Source organism: Zingiber officinale, chromosome 7B (genome assembly GCF_018446385.1).
Source record: "Zingiber officinale cultivar Zhangliang chromosome 7B, Zo_v1.1, whole genome shotgun sequence".
In the NCBI taxonomy this organism is placed as follows: Eukaryota; Viridiplantae; Streptophyta; class Magnoliopsida; order Zingiberales; family Zingiberaceae; genus Zingiber; species Zingiber officinale.
The window spans coordinates 110689331-110703482 of NC_055999.1; the positions used below are offsets into that span (position 1 = coordinate 110689331).

Genomic DNA, 14152 nt, shown 5'->3' on the forward strand with positions numbered 1-14152 from the left:
CTTCAAAAACATCTATAACAAATTACTTTACAGGCAAGGCAAAGTGAGGGTGGTAAACAAAGACCTTGTCACTTGAGCATCAAGAAGGATGGATGCTACTAAAAAAAGAAGAGGTAATGGTGCTGGTTTAGTAGGAGCAAACAGTGATGATATGCCACCAAACCTTACTGTGCAACAGCTGGTGCATTTAATTCCTCATTGATACTCAACAAATATTTTGATTTGCCAAATGATTCTTCCATATCAACTTGCACAGATCAAGATCCATGCTGGAATATATTCTCCTTAATACAAGCTAGATATTATTTTTTATAGATACTCCAGTTACTGATAAACACAGAACTGAAAATGGGCCAAAGGATATGAAAATTTAGCTTCACTTGAAACAAACAACTCACTGTAGTCTTCAGTTTAACTCCTTTGTCCTATTATCAGAAAGCCAAGAACATATTCCTCTTTGCGGGATGAGTGGGAAGAACTGGTTACTTCTTACAGATCAATGATTATTTTCAGCCAAACAATTGTATGTCATTGTCAGATGGAACAAGGTTCCTTCATATCAATCTTATTCTCAGAATCACAGTCATGATTTGCCACTCTCTTGACGAGCTTTTTATTGTTAAAATTTGATCACCAGTAAGGTAAGTTTTTAAGGCATGTTGGTATTGATTTCTTACAGATAGATATTATAAAGAAATATATAAAATGGCACGCTATGTTTTAGTCATAAACGTTGGTTTGAGGAACAAAATTTAGGATTTAAGTAGGTATCTTCGTTTAGTTATAATATTTAGTAAGAATAACTACATGTTCATATTCATGTTTGGTAGCAAAGTAGTATTCAGATGATTATAGTATTTGGACTAAGATGGTAGAATAAGATATTGAGATTTTGTTAGCTACCACTTCCACTAAACACAAAACCAAAAGCTCATAGGACTCTGACCCTTGAACAGTGACACCCATTATCATCCAAGAATTGTCAACCCACAAAGCCTCTCACTCCCAGCATGGAGAACCACATCACACCAACAAAAAGCTCCACCATTTCTCTCTTCCTCTCTTTCTTCTCATCCCACCAGATCAACAAACTATTATAAATAACTCCCTCCACCTTGCCTTGAGGTGAGCATCCCCACAAATCCTTGCCCTGCTGAGGCAGAGAGCTAGGAATTGTTCATCTTGGCAGCGTGTGAAGAAAGAGATTATGAACATTCAAACAGGGCAGGGATCCAGAAAGGACTCCATGCATGCTCAACAAGTCTCTGTTGATTGGAGGGGCAAACCTTGCATGCCAAATAAGCATGGCGGCATGAGAGCTGTCATCTTTGTTTTAGGTCCCCATCTCTCTCTCATAAATCTTCTTTGTGTTCATCATGGGTGCTTAGATTCATAGATCACTGAAATTGACTGCAGGGTTTCAAGCACTGGAGATCACGGCGATTGCTGCAGTTGGGAACAACCTCATAACCTATGTCTTCAATGAGATGCATTTCTCCTTGTCGAAATCAGCAAACTTAGTGACCAATTTTGTAGGGACTATCTTTCTCCTGTCCCTGCTTGGCGGTTTCCTCTCAGATTCCTATCTGGGGAGCTTCTGGACCATGCTAATATTTGGATTTGTAGAGCTGTCTGTAAGTCCCATGAAATTCCATCAGAATTGAAGTGTTTCAGCTAATCCTAAAGTGCTTTCACAGGGATACTTATTGCTGTCAGTGCAAGCTCATCTGCCACAGTTGAGGCCACCCCCATGCAACATGATGTCCCCAGAGGAGCACTGCATGGAGGCAGAGGGGTTTAAGGCCACTGTCTTCTTTGTGGCTCTCTACTTGGTGGCCTTAGGAAGTGGGTGCCTGAAACCCAACATGATATCACATGGAGCTGACCAGTTCAGGAATGATGACCCTGCTCAGTGCAAGAAACTCTCCACTTACTTCAACATTGCCTACTTCAGCTTCTGTGTAGGGGAGCTCATTGCCCTCACTGTTCTCATTTGGGTCCAGACGAGGTCGGGGATGGATGTCGGGTTCGGTGTGTCGGCAGGTGCCATGGCCATGGGGCTTGCCGTCATGGTCTCCGGCGCCTTCTTCTACAGGAACAAACACCCACAAGGCAGCATTTTCACACCAATAGCAAGGGTATGGTTTGAGACCTCTCCTTCTCTTTGGTTTTTTATAGCACAGTCTTTGGTTGTTTGGAGTCTTTGTAACATCCACAATTCGTGTTGAGATCTAGCAACTGACCGTTAACTTTTCATGGATCGACAAGTCAATCTCGCGTATCAAAGACAACAATCTCGCAATTGAATACTTAAATCCATTTGCCACAATTGGTGTTGAGATTTGCAAAAACATGAAAATGTTTTGTATAGTAATCTACTAACCTTTTTGGATATTATGATGATTATGACTACAATTAATAACTTAATCATGTCACTTGCCAAAAACAAAAAGATAATTAAATGAATATTATTCTACCTCAAGTTGTTCAGGTTTCCATGATCTATGAATTGGCCAAGTTAGTAGCTCTTAAAGCATATAAACCCAATTCATGGTTGATTGATAATTTCTTTAGCCTATCACAAACGTGATTTACCGACTACAAGCGAGTTTGATACTGTCTTGAGCATTCAGATTCTAGCTAAGTAGTCCATAGATGAATATTTCTGTCCTTGTTGATGAACATGTAAAGTTTCGGTATGCAATTCGTATATTTTTCATGAATAAGGTGATGTCAAAACACACTTTATATATCTTCACTTCGAATGTTTAGGGTTTTAAGGTTTACTTGCAGGTCTTTGTAGCTGCATTCAGCAAGAGAAAGCAAATTTGCCCTTCAAGCTCTGACATTCTTCACAGAAGCCACATCAATGAATCCAACAATCCACCATTTGCCAATAAGTTTAGGTGAGAAACAACTAGCACCCCTGCAAGTTTGTTTAGATTCACATATCGAAAATGTTGGCGATGTTTTACTGAACTCATAATCTATGCATACTGTGAATAAGGTTCTTGGACAAAGCCTGTGTCCGAGTTGAAGATGGCTCTAACATGAAGGAGAGCCCATGGAGACTGTGCACAGTTTCAGAAGTAGAGCAAGTTAAGATCATCATCTCGGTGATTCCAATTTTCGGATGTACCATCATCTTCAACACCATCTTAGCGCAGCTGCAGACCTTCTCGGTCCAACAAGGAAATGCCATGGACACCAAGCTCACTGAGTCATTCCATGTACCCCCTGCATCCCTCCAAGCCATCCCCTACATCATGCTCACTGTACTAGTGCCCATTTACGAAACGTGCTTCGTTCCACTCACTCGAAAGTTCACCCGAACCGACTCCGGGATCACTCCCCTGCAGCGCATTGGTGTCGGGCTATTCACTGTGACATTCTCCATGGTTGCTGCGGCCATGATCGAGAGGAAGAGGAGGGAGACATACATGGAGTCCAACAAGCTACTCTCCCTCTTTTGGATTGCACCGCAGTTCCTAATATTCGGGCTCTCAGAGATGTTCACCGCGGTGGGGCTCATCGAGTTCTTCTACAAGCAATCCCGGGCTGGCATGCAGGCCTTCTTGACAGCCATGACCTACTGCTCCTACTCATTTGGGTTCTACTTGAGCTCCCTGCTCGTCTCACTCGTGAACAAGATCACTTCAGGCTCATCCAAAGACGGTTGGCTAAGTGACAACGACCTTAACAACGATAGGCTGGACCTCTTCTATTGGCTCCTTGCTGCCCTCAGCCTCATCAACTTCTTCATCTACTTACTCTGCTCCAATTGGTATTCCAGTAGCCTATCTCCATCTACTAATGCCGGTGAAGACGACCACATCAGTTCCTCTAAGCATGTTCAAGCTGAGGATATTATGTAAAGGGCCATCATCCCTCCACATTTTTTTTTTTAACTTTACTCACCATCCTGCATTATTTATTATAAGAAAAAAGCAGAATTGAACGCATGTCAGTGAACTCAGTGCTAGCTAGTAAACTTTGTCTAACAGTCAAACATGAATAAACTATACTAGTTAGGCATGCTATACTGTCTGATGCGATGATAAAGAGGGGGGGCTTCATCCTGCGGAGGATAGTTGTCATGGTAGAGATCAGAATCAAGGTGGTCAACACTCAGATATCATCGGCCGATTAGACTATCTTGCTCCGACCAGGGGAGAAGGTTCCGGTTCCGCCTGACACGGAGAGGTGTCAAACAACCGACGCTTAATGGAGTATTAGACGCCAGACTGAGGGAAGAAACTGTGTGCAGAAGGCGGGTCGAGCAGCTACCCCGCTCGGCTAAGCAGCGGGATTCGACAGGCAGAATGGGACTTCGGCCGAGCAGACATGGCACAAACATAGTGAAATTATGGCCGAGCGGACTCGACACAAACATAGTAGAGTTATGGCCGAGTAGACTCGACACAAACATAGTAGAGTTCCGGCCGAGCGGACGTGACACAAACACAATGGAGTTCCGGCCGAGCGGACAAGACATAGGAACAACGAAGTTTCGACCGAGCGGCCAACCCGCTAGGCCTAGCAGTGTACTCTCTCTGGTATCCATCGACATCTCTTTGGAAGTTAGTGTCGCCAACACCGGGCACGAACAATTAGAAGATCGTACGACGGAAGCTTCCACTGTCATTTCAGAGATATGCTCGGCCCGTTAAGGTATTGTGTCAAAGACACTTTACTGACAGACCTTTTCAGGAAAAACTTTGGGAAGCGTGCACGTGCGCTATAGGAGCTCTATATAAAGGGGGTCCAAACATCGACGGAGGTAGACAATACGCGATGGACACTGTTCTTGTTACTGTTCATTCTTGTTTGCTCCGCCTTCTACTTTATCGTCGGTGACTGACTTAAGTGTCGGAGGACCAACGCCGGGGACCCCTTCCCTGGCTCGGCACTGGTAGGCCTGTTCAACCGGTCGATTAACCGGTTTACCAGTTTATCGGTTCCGGTTAATTCCAGTTTACCATGATTTATTTAAAATCGGTTAACCGACCGGTATCTTACCGGTTCTACCGGTTCCGGTCGGTTAACCGGTTCCAACCGAGAACCGATAAAGACTATTGGGCTATTGGGCTTGGGTAAGTGTACTTAGTGAAGATCCATGCAACTTGTTTCAAACACCACTTTATTTGCACCAGTCTCCTCCCTCTGAAACTCCTGATGCTTTCTTCAATCGTATTATATATTTTTAGCTTTTTAGCTTTTTTTTTATGCTTCAGTCGTCATCATTGGCATACTAGAGATATTGCTGATGTTTAGTTTTACACATGCAAATTTAAATTATTATTATCACTGTATAGTTGAAATCATATAACTAGATGATCCTGTCCGAAAGCTGAATCAACGGACACTGGGCACGTGACGCTCTCCAAGTGGCTGACGCAGATCTCTTGATTGTCCGCACGGACCTCCGGCGAACCTGCATAGAAGTCGGGCCGGGAAGGGGCTCCCGGGGACGACCCTCCGACGCTCAAGTCAGGTAAGCGAACAACGAAGAAGTAGCTCCCAGTATCAAAGTATGCGTACCTCCGGTGAAGTGCGAGGCTCCTTATATAGAGCTGGGAAGGAGTCCATGCACACATACCGAGGTGAATATGTGTCCCCAGCCCATACCTAAGTAAGGGCTTGTCAGCAAGCTTACCTGACACCATACTGCTACAGTCCAAGCACGTCTTCGATGGGACAGCGGAACCCCTTGTCGTAAGATTTGGAGTATGGCCGGATTATAGAGCATGCCCACTGTCAGAAGATGTCCCTTGTCCTTTTCTCCTTATTCCCTGCCGGGCGTCCGGTCGGCCAGCACGCGCCTTACGTCCGGCCGGTCATATATAGTGGTCTACTTGGAAGATTCTCGGTAACGTGCTCTATGGAGATTGTCCGCAGTATGCCACCTTATGTCTTCGGTAGCAGGAGGGCAAGCGGGATTGGAAGACCGACCGGAACCAGTTTCCATATGGGGACAAAATAGAGGTCCGACCGACACACAAGGAGAAGTGCCGCCCACGCCCATCCCTTTTCATCGCGCTTTGTTCCAAACCTCCTCAGAAATAACTCAGGCGAACCAGGAGAGGGGGTCATCTTTGGACGATGCTCCCGTTCGGGATGCGCGAAAAGGAAAGGCGCCCAGAAGTCACGTTTCACCTGAGCAGATCAATCTGCAGTTCTCTCAAGAGATCTTGTATGACCCTCTACCCAGGCACTACATCCCACTTGCGATCAGGGAATACAATGGAACAACCGATCCAGATGATCATCTGGATAAATTTGATAACGCGGCAATGCTGCATCAGTACACGGATGGAGTGAAGTGCCGAGTCTTTCGCACTACTCTCTCTGGCTCGGCGCAGCGCTGGCTCCAAAGACTGTTGGATGGATCCATACACAACTTCAAGGACTTCCGAGTTGCGTTCCAACACCATTTTGCCAGCAGCTGACGCTATCAGAAGATGAGCATCAGCCTGTTTGCCCTAAATCAGGGACCCAAGGAAGTGCTCCAAGCGTACATCAGGCGTTTTAACCAAGTAGCCATGAATATCCCCTCGGTCTCATCCGAGACAATGATGAACGCCTTCACCCATGGACTCGTCGAAGGAGAATTCTTCCGGTCGCTCATCAGGAAGCCGCCCAAGGACTTCGACCACCTGCTCAGGAAGATCAATGAATACATAAATGTGGAAGAAGCCCAAGCAGCAAGGAAGAAGGAAACATCAGCCCATCCCACACCAGCGCCCGAGCGGTGACCGATGAGCAACCACCAACCGTCCAAAGGGCCAAGAACAGAGGGGGTGCGGCCACACCAGGAGGCCAGGACACATGTCGTGTAGTATGTGGCCTCCAGTCGGCATAAGACGATAAGAGGCAAGGTATGGACGTCAATGTTCTGCTCCTTTCACTAGTCGACGACGCACAACACGGGCGACTACTACGATCTGACACCGATTGACAACCGACCGACACCGAGAGGATACTACCGCCGATCTCCAACTCTCGATCGGCGACATAGATAATGGTCTGCCGGACGACGAGAGGATGAAAGAAGAGCGCCCGAACGACATAATCGGCACCAAGGGAGGGATAACGATGATCCTGCCCGAGTCCCGACCGAGCAAAATAGACTCTCCGCACGGGAAGAACAAAACATAAGCAACGCCGCCCGAGGAGAAATAGGCATGATTGCCGGTGGGCCGACCGGCGGTGACAACAATAGAGCCAGAAAGTCGTACGCTTAGCGGCTGGAGATCCATGCCGTAGGATACAACAGGGAGAAGGCATAAGGGCCCGAGATCAACTTCGGTCCCAGAGATTTGGAGGGAGTGGAGATCCCTCACGACGACGCGCTAATCATCCGGGCAGTAATTGCTAATTACACTATTTACCGAAATTTCATTAATACAGGAAGTTCGGTGAACATCATCTTCAAGAAGACATTCGATCAATTATAAATCGATCGAAATGAGTTGTTGCCCATGACGATCCCACTCTACGGCTTCACGAGCAACGAGGTACTGCTGCTCCGACTGCCTGATTGGCCATCTCGCTCGGGGAAGAGCCACTGAGGAGAACCAAGACCAACAACTTCATCGTGGTAGACGCACCGTCGGCCTACAATGTCATCTTGGGCCGACCTGCCCTCAACGAATTTCGGGCAGTGGTGTCTACCTATTTTCAAAAGATCAAGTTCCCTGTGGACCACCGAGTGGGCGAAGTCAAAGGCGATCAGTTGACTGTTGGGCGATGCTACGTCGAGATGGTCAAGACCGAAGCGAGAAGCGCTCGGAAGAATCCGCACTTGGAGGTGAACGCAATCACTGAAAAGCCTCCTACATTGGTGTATGAAGAAAAGGAGGAGGTTCAGATCCATCCCAGTCGACCGGAAGCAACCACTTTTATCGCCACCGACCTGGAGGTGGAGAGGAAGGCAGAGTTGATCACCTGCCTTAGACAAGATCATGATGTGTTCGAATGGTCGGCACACGAGCTTCCCGATATCTCCCCGAGTGTGGCTCAGCATGAGCTTCATGTCCGATCGGACGTTCGGCCGGTGAAGCAAAGAAAGAGGGACTTTAGCGTGGAGCAAAATTTGATCATTCGGGCAGAGATAGAGAAATTGTTGGAGGCCGGCCATATTAGGGAAGTTCAATTCCCGAGCTGGCTAGCCAATGTCGTGTTAGTCTCCAAGCCAGACAATAAATGGCGAGTCTGCATCGACTTCCGCAATTTGAACAAGGCGTGCCCAAAAGACTTCTATCCGTTACCCAGGGTAGATCAGATGGTGGATTCAACGGCGAGTTGTGAGTTGATCTGCATGCTCGACATATACCAAGGGTATCACCAAGTGTCACTCGCCCGCAAAGACCAGGAAAAGGTTATCTTCATTACGACCGACGGAACGTACTGCTACAATATCATACCATTCGGACTCAAGAATGCCGAAGTCACTTACCAGAGGCTGATGAACAAGGTGCTCCGATGGCAGATCAGTCGTAATATGGAGGTATATGTCAACGGCATATTAATAAAATTCCTCCGAGCTACTGACCTATGCATAGATATCGAGGAGACCTGCTGAACGCTAAGGGCTTACGGAATAAAGCTGAACCCGAGCAAATGTCTGTTCGGCGCAAAGAATGGTCGCTTCCTGGGTTACATCGTCACCAAGCGGGGCATTGAAGTCAATCCAAGCAAAGTCAAAGCGTTGCAAGACATGTCGTCGCCTTGGAACTTGAAGGAAGGTCAACGGCTGACCGATCGGATCATGGCGTTGTCCAAATTCATATCCAAGTCGTTCGACCAGAGCCTTCCATTTTTCAAAGTGCTTCGCCGAGCTACAAAATTCCAGTGGGACGCCGAATGCGATCAGGCATTGGAAGAGCTTAAGGAATATCTTAACTCCTTGCCTATATTGGCCAAGCTAATTGTTGGTGAGCTGCTCTGGATCTATTTATCGTCCAATGAGTATGCGGTTGGGTCGGCTCTAGTTAGGCAGAACGCCTAAGAGCAACAGCCTATATACTTTTTAATCCATATATTGAAAGATGTAGAGTCTCGCTACACCGGTGTAGAAAAATTAGATTATGCTTTAATTCTCGCCGCTCGGAGGCTTCGTCCATATTTCCTCGCACATTTAATTATAAGAAAGTCTTCTCTAGCCCCTTACTCAAATGTGTCGGATTGGAAGATGTTGAATACATTCTGCTGGAGGTGCACCAAGGTTCCTGCGGAGGTTATCCGGGCGGCTATGTGTTAGCTCGAAAGATACTCCTTGTCAGATATTTTTGGCCGACCCTCTAAGAAGATGTCGCTCGAACGGTGGCCACCTGCTTGTCCTGCCAAAAGTATCACAACCTTCCGCACCCACCGACCGAGGAAATGAAGGCGTCCACGGTATCTTGCCAGTTCAACCAATGGGGCATGGATATCGTTGGGTCATTCCCTAAGGCGACTGGTCAGTGAAAAATTCTGCTCGTCGCGGTCGACTACTTTTTGAAGTGGGTGGAAGCCAAGCCGCTTGCAAGAATAACCGAGCATATGACCATTAAGTTTGTTTGGTAGAACATCATATGCCGGTTCGGCATCTCATGCCGGCTCGTATCAGACAATGGGAGACAATTCGCCGGCCAGGGGCTTAGAGAGTGGTGCGAAGGCTATAGATTCAACAGGCCTTCACCTCTGTGGCCTACCCCCAGGGCAACAGACAAACTGAAGTCGCCAATCGAGAGATCCTCAGAGTTCTACGCGCTCGACTCGACCACGTTGGAGGTGTTGGGATCTTAGATGGCTAGAGGGGGGGTGAATAGCTCCTTTAAAAACTTAAACGAAAACTTCTACACAGATAATCGTTAGCACAGCGGAATTGGACAACTAAAGGAGAGAAAAACACAAGCACACTAACACTAGGATTTACGAGGTTCGGGGATAACTTGCCCCTACTCCTCGGCGTGTCCGTAAGGTGGACGACTCCTTGATCTTCGGTAGATCGCACCCCGGATAAACTCCGGCTAAAGATCCTCCTTCTCGGTGGAGTAACCTCTCCACAAAGATCACAAGAGTAGATTTGAAAGTGAAGCACAATTACTTACAGAGTGTGGCTAAAGGATTGAACAGTTTAACTTACAGCCACGAAGCAGAAAAATAATGACAGGAGGAATCAGCCAAGAGCTCAACAAAAACGCACAGCCTCTTGCTTGAACGACAGAGAGAGTTTTTCCAGACAGTTAGCGATCCTCTCCTCTTCCTCCTTCTTATTTCTCTGCTTTCTTCACTGCGTTTGTCTGCATCGAATCACTGCAAACCAGTAGCGTATCACTGTCGCCAAACCAGGCGTCGCCAATCACGCTTCTTCCTCATCTGAACTCACACCAATACCATCCTTGGTCTTCACTGGTGTCTCTGAGCTCGAACCAATAAGGAAGAGTTAAGCTGATCGCAACCAGTGAGCCAACTGAACAAGCCAGTGAACGTTGACCCTTCTTTTGCACAATTTGCAGCGATAACCAGTAGAAAAACCATTTTGTTTTATTCCTTTGATAGTCATTGATTTGAATTCAAACATCACCATGGTACCTGCAGCCTGTAACCAGAAAAAAACTCACAAGCAGATGTTAGATCAGATGCATCAGAAACGAGTCAGAAATCTCAGAGAAGTAGCAGGAGACATGCGACATCACTGTGGATCGGGAGCCAATCCATAGTTCTGGACCGATCAGAGATTCCTCGAAGATCCAATCGGTCTGTGGACCGATCAGACTATGTGGATCGGTCCACGACCGCTCCACGCTTTCTCGCCGTTTCGATCACTTCTTTCGATCGGTCCAGATCGAGATACCCCATGTACGTAGTTACCGATCGGTCCACGCATCGATCAGTTAACCCACGTAATACCGTGTGGTTATTGATTGATCCGCATCGATCGGTTAACCCACGTAAAGCTTCAGGATCCCGATCGGTCACCGCATCGATCGATAGCCCATGAAAGTTCAGGTTACCGATCGGTCACCCGACCGATCGCTGATCTTGAGATCCTGGATCGGTCCGCACCGATCCAGACGATATCCGGATCGGTCCGCACCGATCCAATGCTACCGAGTGAGTTTTGCAGCTTTCCGGCCCGACCCCGAGGTCTTCCGGTCCCGAGACCGAGCTACCCTCTCTGACCTAGTCCGGAGAACGAGCTACCGAGCCCTCTCCGACCTCATCCGGTCCAGAGAACGAGCTACCGAGTCCTCTCTGACTTCGTCCGGTCCAGAGAACGAGCTACCGAGCCCTCTCTAACCATTCCGTGCCAAGTCACCATACTTGGACTTTTCCCGTGCCAAGCTCCCTGCTTGGACTTTTTACCAGATGTCTGGTCAACCTTGACCCATCTGGATTTCCCTTGCCTGGCTTCACTCACCAGGACTTTCCCTCCCAACTGATCAACCTCGATCAGTAGTCATTCTGAGTTAAATTAATATCTGATACAAACTTAAATCAGTGTCAACATCAAAACAACAGCCAGGTCAGACTGTATCAACAATCTCCCCCTTTTTATTGTTTGACAACACGATTTAAGTTTAGATCAGAATTGTTCAAATTTTCATAATTTTAGGGGAATCAAGATCCTCCCCCTAAGACAGATACAGTATCATGTAAGAATAGGAGAATCATGATTCTCCCCCTAACTCAAACTTTCATTTAATTCTAAACTTAGTTACCTTCTCCCCCTTTGTCAAACACCGAAAAGGTGCGAACCAAGTAAGAAAATGTTAAAAGACTCCCCCTTAACCCATACTGTTTTCTCTCTTAATCCCCCAAAATGCCTCTAAGTGTATTACGAGACAGTGATAAAGAAATAAAGGACAAACAAGACATGCAAGTGAACAGCATATTAATATCCAATAGAAAATGAAGCCTAATAAAGAGCAAGCAAATAGAAAACGGAGTAGCATAAATACAGGAGTAGCATCAGAAGTGCAAACATCCAGGTCAGTCATAAAGACTAACAAATAACATCCAAAATACAGACAGCCAACAAACAAACTGTATCAATCAACATCCTCACACTGAGGAATATCACCATCATCGGCAGGAGGGGTGAAATCCTGAGGCGGCATGCCGGAGGATGGATAGCCTGGGTAAGACTGCGGAGGCGGGTAGCGTGCCATCCATTCGAGTAGCAACTGCTGTGTCACCACCTGATGACTGCGCATATCATCGAAGCACTGGTCAATATGCCCGCGCAGGTCATCGTAGCGCTGGTCAATCCGTATGCGTAGTCCATCGAACTCAGCAGTCACCATCTCCTCGTGACGATCAAATCGGCTCTCCAACTCAGCGATCTGCCAGCGCAGGTCTGGATCCGCCTCGCCAATGTCAGCAGGAGGAGCAGCAACAGGAGCAGCTGCAACCTGTCGTGGAGGTCCCCGTGGTAACTCACCTAAAGCTCTCCCATCCTTCCACTGAACATCCCCATTTTGCCCTATGATTCCAGACTTGGAAAATGCCCGTTTCCCAAGTCGGCAATCCTGCCTGACCATTTTGATTATTCTACCCTTAGAGACATCAACCTGAAGGGTCTCAAGCCAATCAGTAATTATATGCCCATAAGGCATATAAATAGTGAAGCCGCTAGGCTGAGAATATGATATGATCGAGGAGTAGATGCTCGACATGATATCAAAATCGAGACGCCGACGCAAACCATAAAGCATAAGACAATGATATGATCGGATCTCAGATAATGGTTTAGATGTGATAGGTAGAAGGCAGTTCGTGACAATTTTAAAAAGAATGTAATCTTGAGGAGATAATCTCAAGGCTGCAAAAGTAGGGAAGTCAACATCTAGCTCATCTAGCCCTTGTCTAGGCTGTCTGAAGAAGTACTCATATATATCGTCGGTGAGATATCAAGCGGTGGAAGTAACTGATCCGGTAAGTCGGGAAATATCGAAAAGACATCACCGGAACACCTCCGACAATTGAGATACTCAAAGAAAGATGAGATACTGAAATCAAGAGTCCGCTTAGCAACTCTTGTTTTAAAACCTTGATCATTAGTCTCATGAAGGTTATTATAGAACTCAGAGACCAAGTCATAGTTGATATCCCGTTCCAAGTAGACTAGTGAATCGAGTTTGTAGTATGCTATGATTTCGGACACTTGTGGGCAAAATTCGTCCATGAATTTTCTATCCACGGACCTACAAGGGAGTAATTTGAATGTCCTTTGTTGAAAAGCTTGCTCAGACTGGCGGTTTGGGAATCTACTGGAACTAGCTGGTTGGGGTCGAGAGGGAGCAGGAGACTTGGTTTTCTCAGCTGGGGACTTAGAAGAACCCTCACCGACTGCTTTCTTCCTAGATAGATAAGGATTTGGACACGGTCGGGGCAAATGGGAGTCCACGGGAGCCACATAGAGAGAACCGAGACCACACAGAGAGAACCGAGACAACATACATGGAGAAAATGTGAAAAGAAGCTAAAATGCTAAGAATGAACAAATCTCGGGAGGAAGAAGAGTTACATGGGCGCCATTGTAACCTTCGGCTTTTAGAAGTTGATGGGTCGAGAAGACGGGAGGAAAAGAGGGGCGTCGGCTAGGTTATGAGTCGGTCGGCTAGGGTTTTGAAAAGGAAGAAGATCGGGAAGAGAGGAGGTCGGGAGGATTTAATGAGGGGATAGTGCACAGTGAGATCTGATCGGACGGTCGTCCGATCAATATCGATTTTAACGCCCAAAGAGGTCTGATCGGTCCCCCGGACCGATCAGGAAACCCTCTGATCGGTCGTGGAGACCGATCAGGTAGCCTTCCTGCGAACCATAGAACCGACCGAAGAGTTATGGATTCGTTCTGGATCGGTCGACAGACCGACCCAGTATCTCCTGATCGGTCCCCGGACCGATCAGAGGTGGATGCGTGCCAGAGCCTCCTGATTGGTCGTGGAGACCGATCAGGGAACCTCCTGATCGGTCCCTGGACCGATCAGAGGTCGATCAGTAGCTAGCGATACGTTTCAGAACCCCTGATCGGTCTGCAGACCGATCAGATATCGAATGAACTCTACTGATCGGTCGTAGGGACCGATCAGATATCGGCCTGATCGGTCCCTGGACCGATCAGTGTCTGATAATCCTGAAATTCTGATTTCAGTAACTGAAA

The 14152-nt window shown here is 47.0% G+C and overlaps 1 protein-coding gene across 1 annotated transcript; it reads left to right on the forward strand.

The window, feature by feature from the left end:
* Window positions 1–769: 769 nt before the first annotated feature.
* Window positions 770–4002, forward strand: LOC122006900 (protein NRT1/ PTR FAMILY 4.4-like). The gene is made up of 5 exons (XM_042562587.1): window positions 770–1337; window positions 1417–1634; window positions 1698–2138; window positions 2794–2906; window positions 3008–4002. Exons 1-5 carry the CDS (start codon window positions 1208–1210, stop codon window positions 3873–3875), a joined length of 1770 nt encoding a protein of 589 aa, XP_042418521.1. The 5' UTR covers window positions 770–1207; the 3' UTR covers window positions 3876–4002.
* Window positions 4003–14152: the final 10150 nt, after the last annotated feature.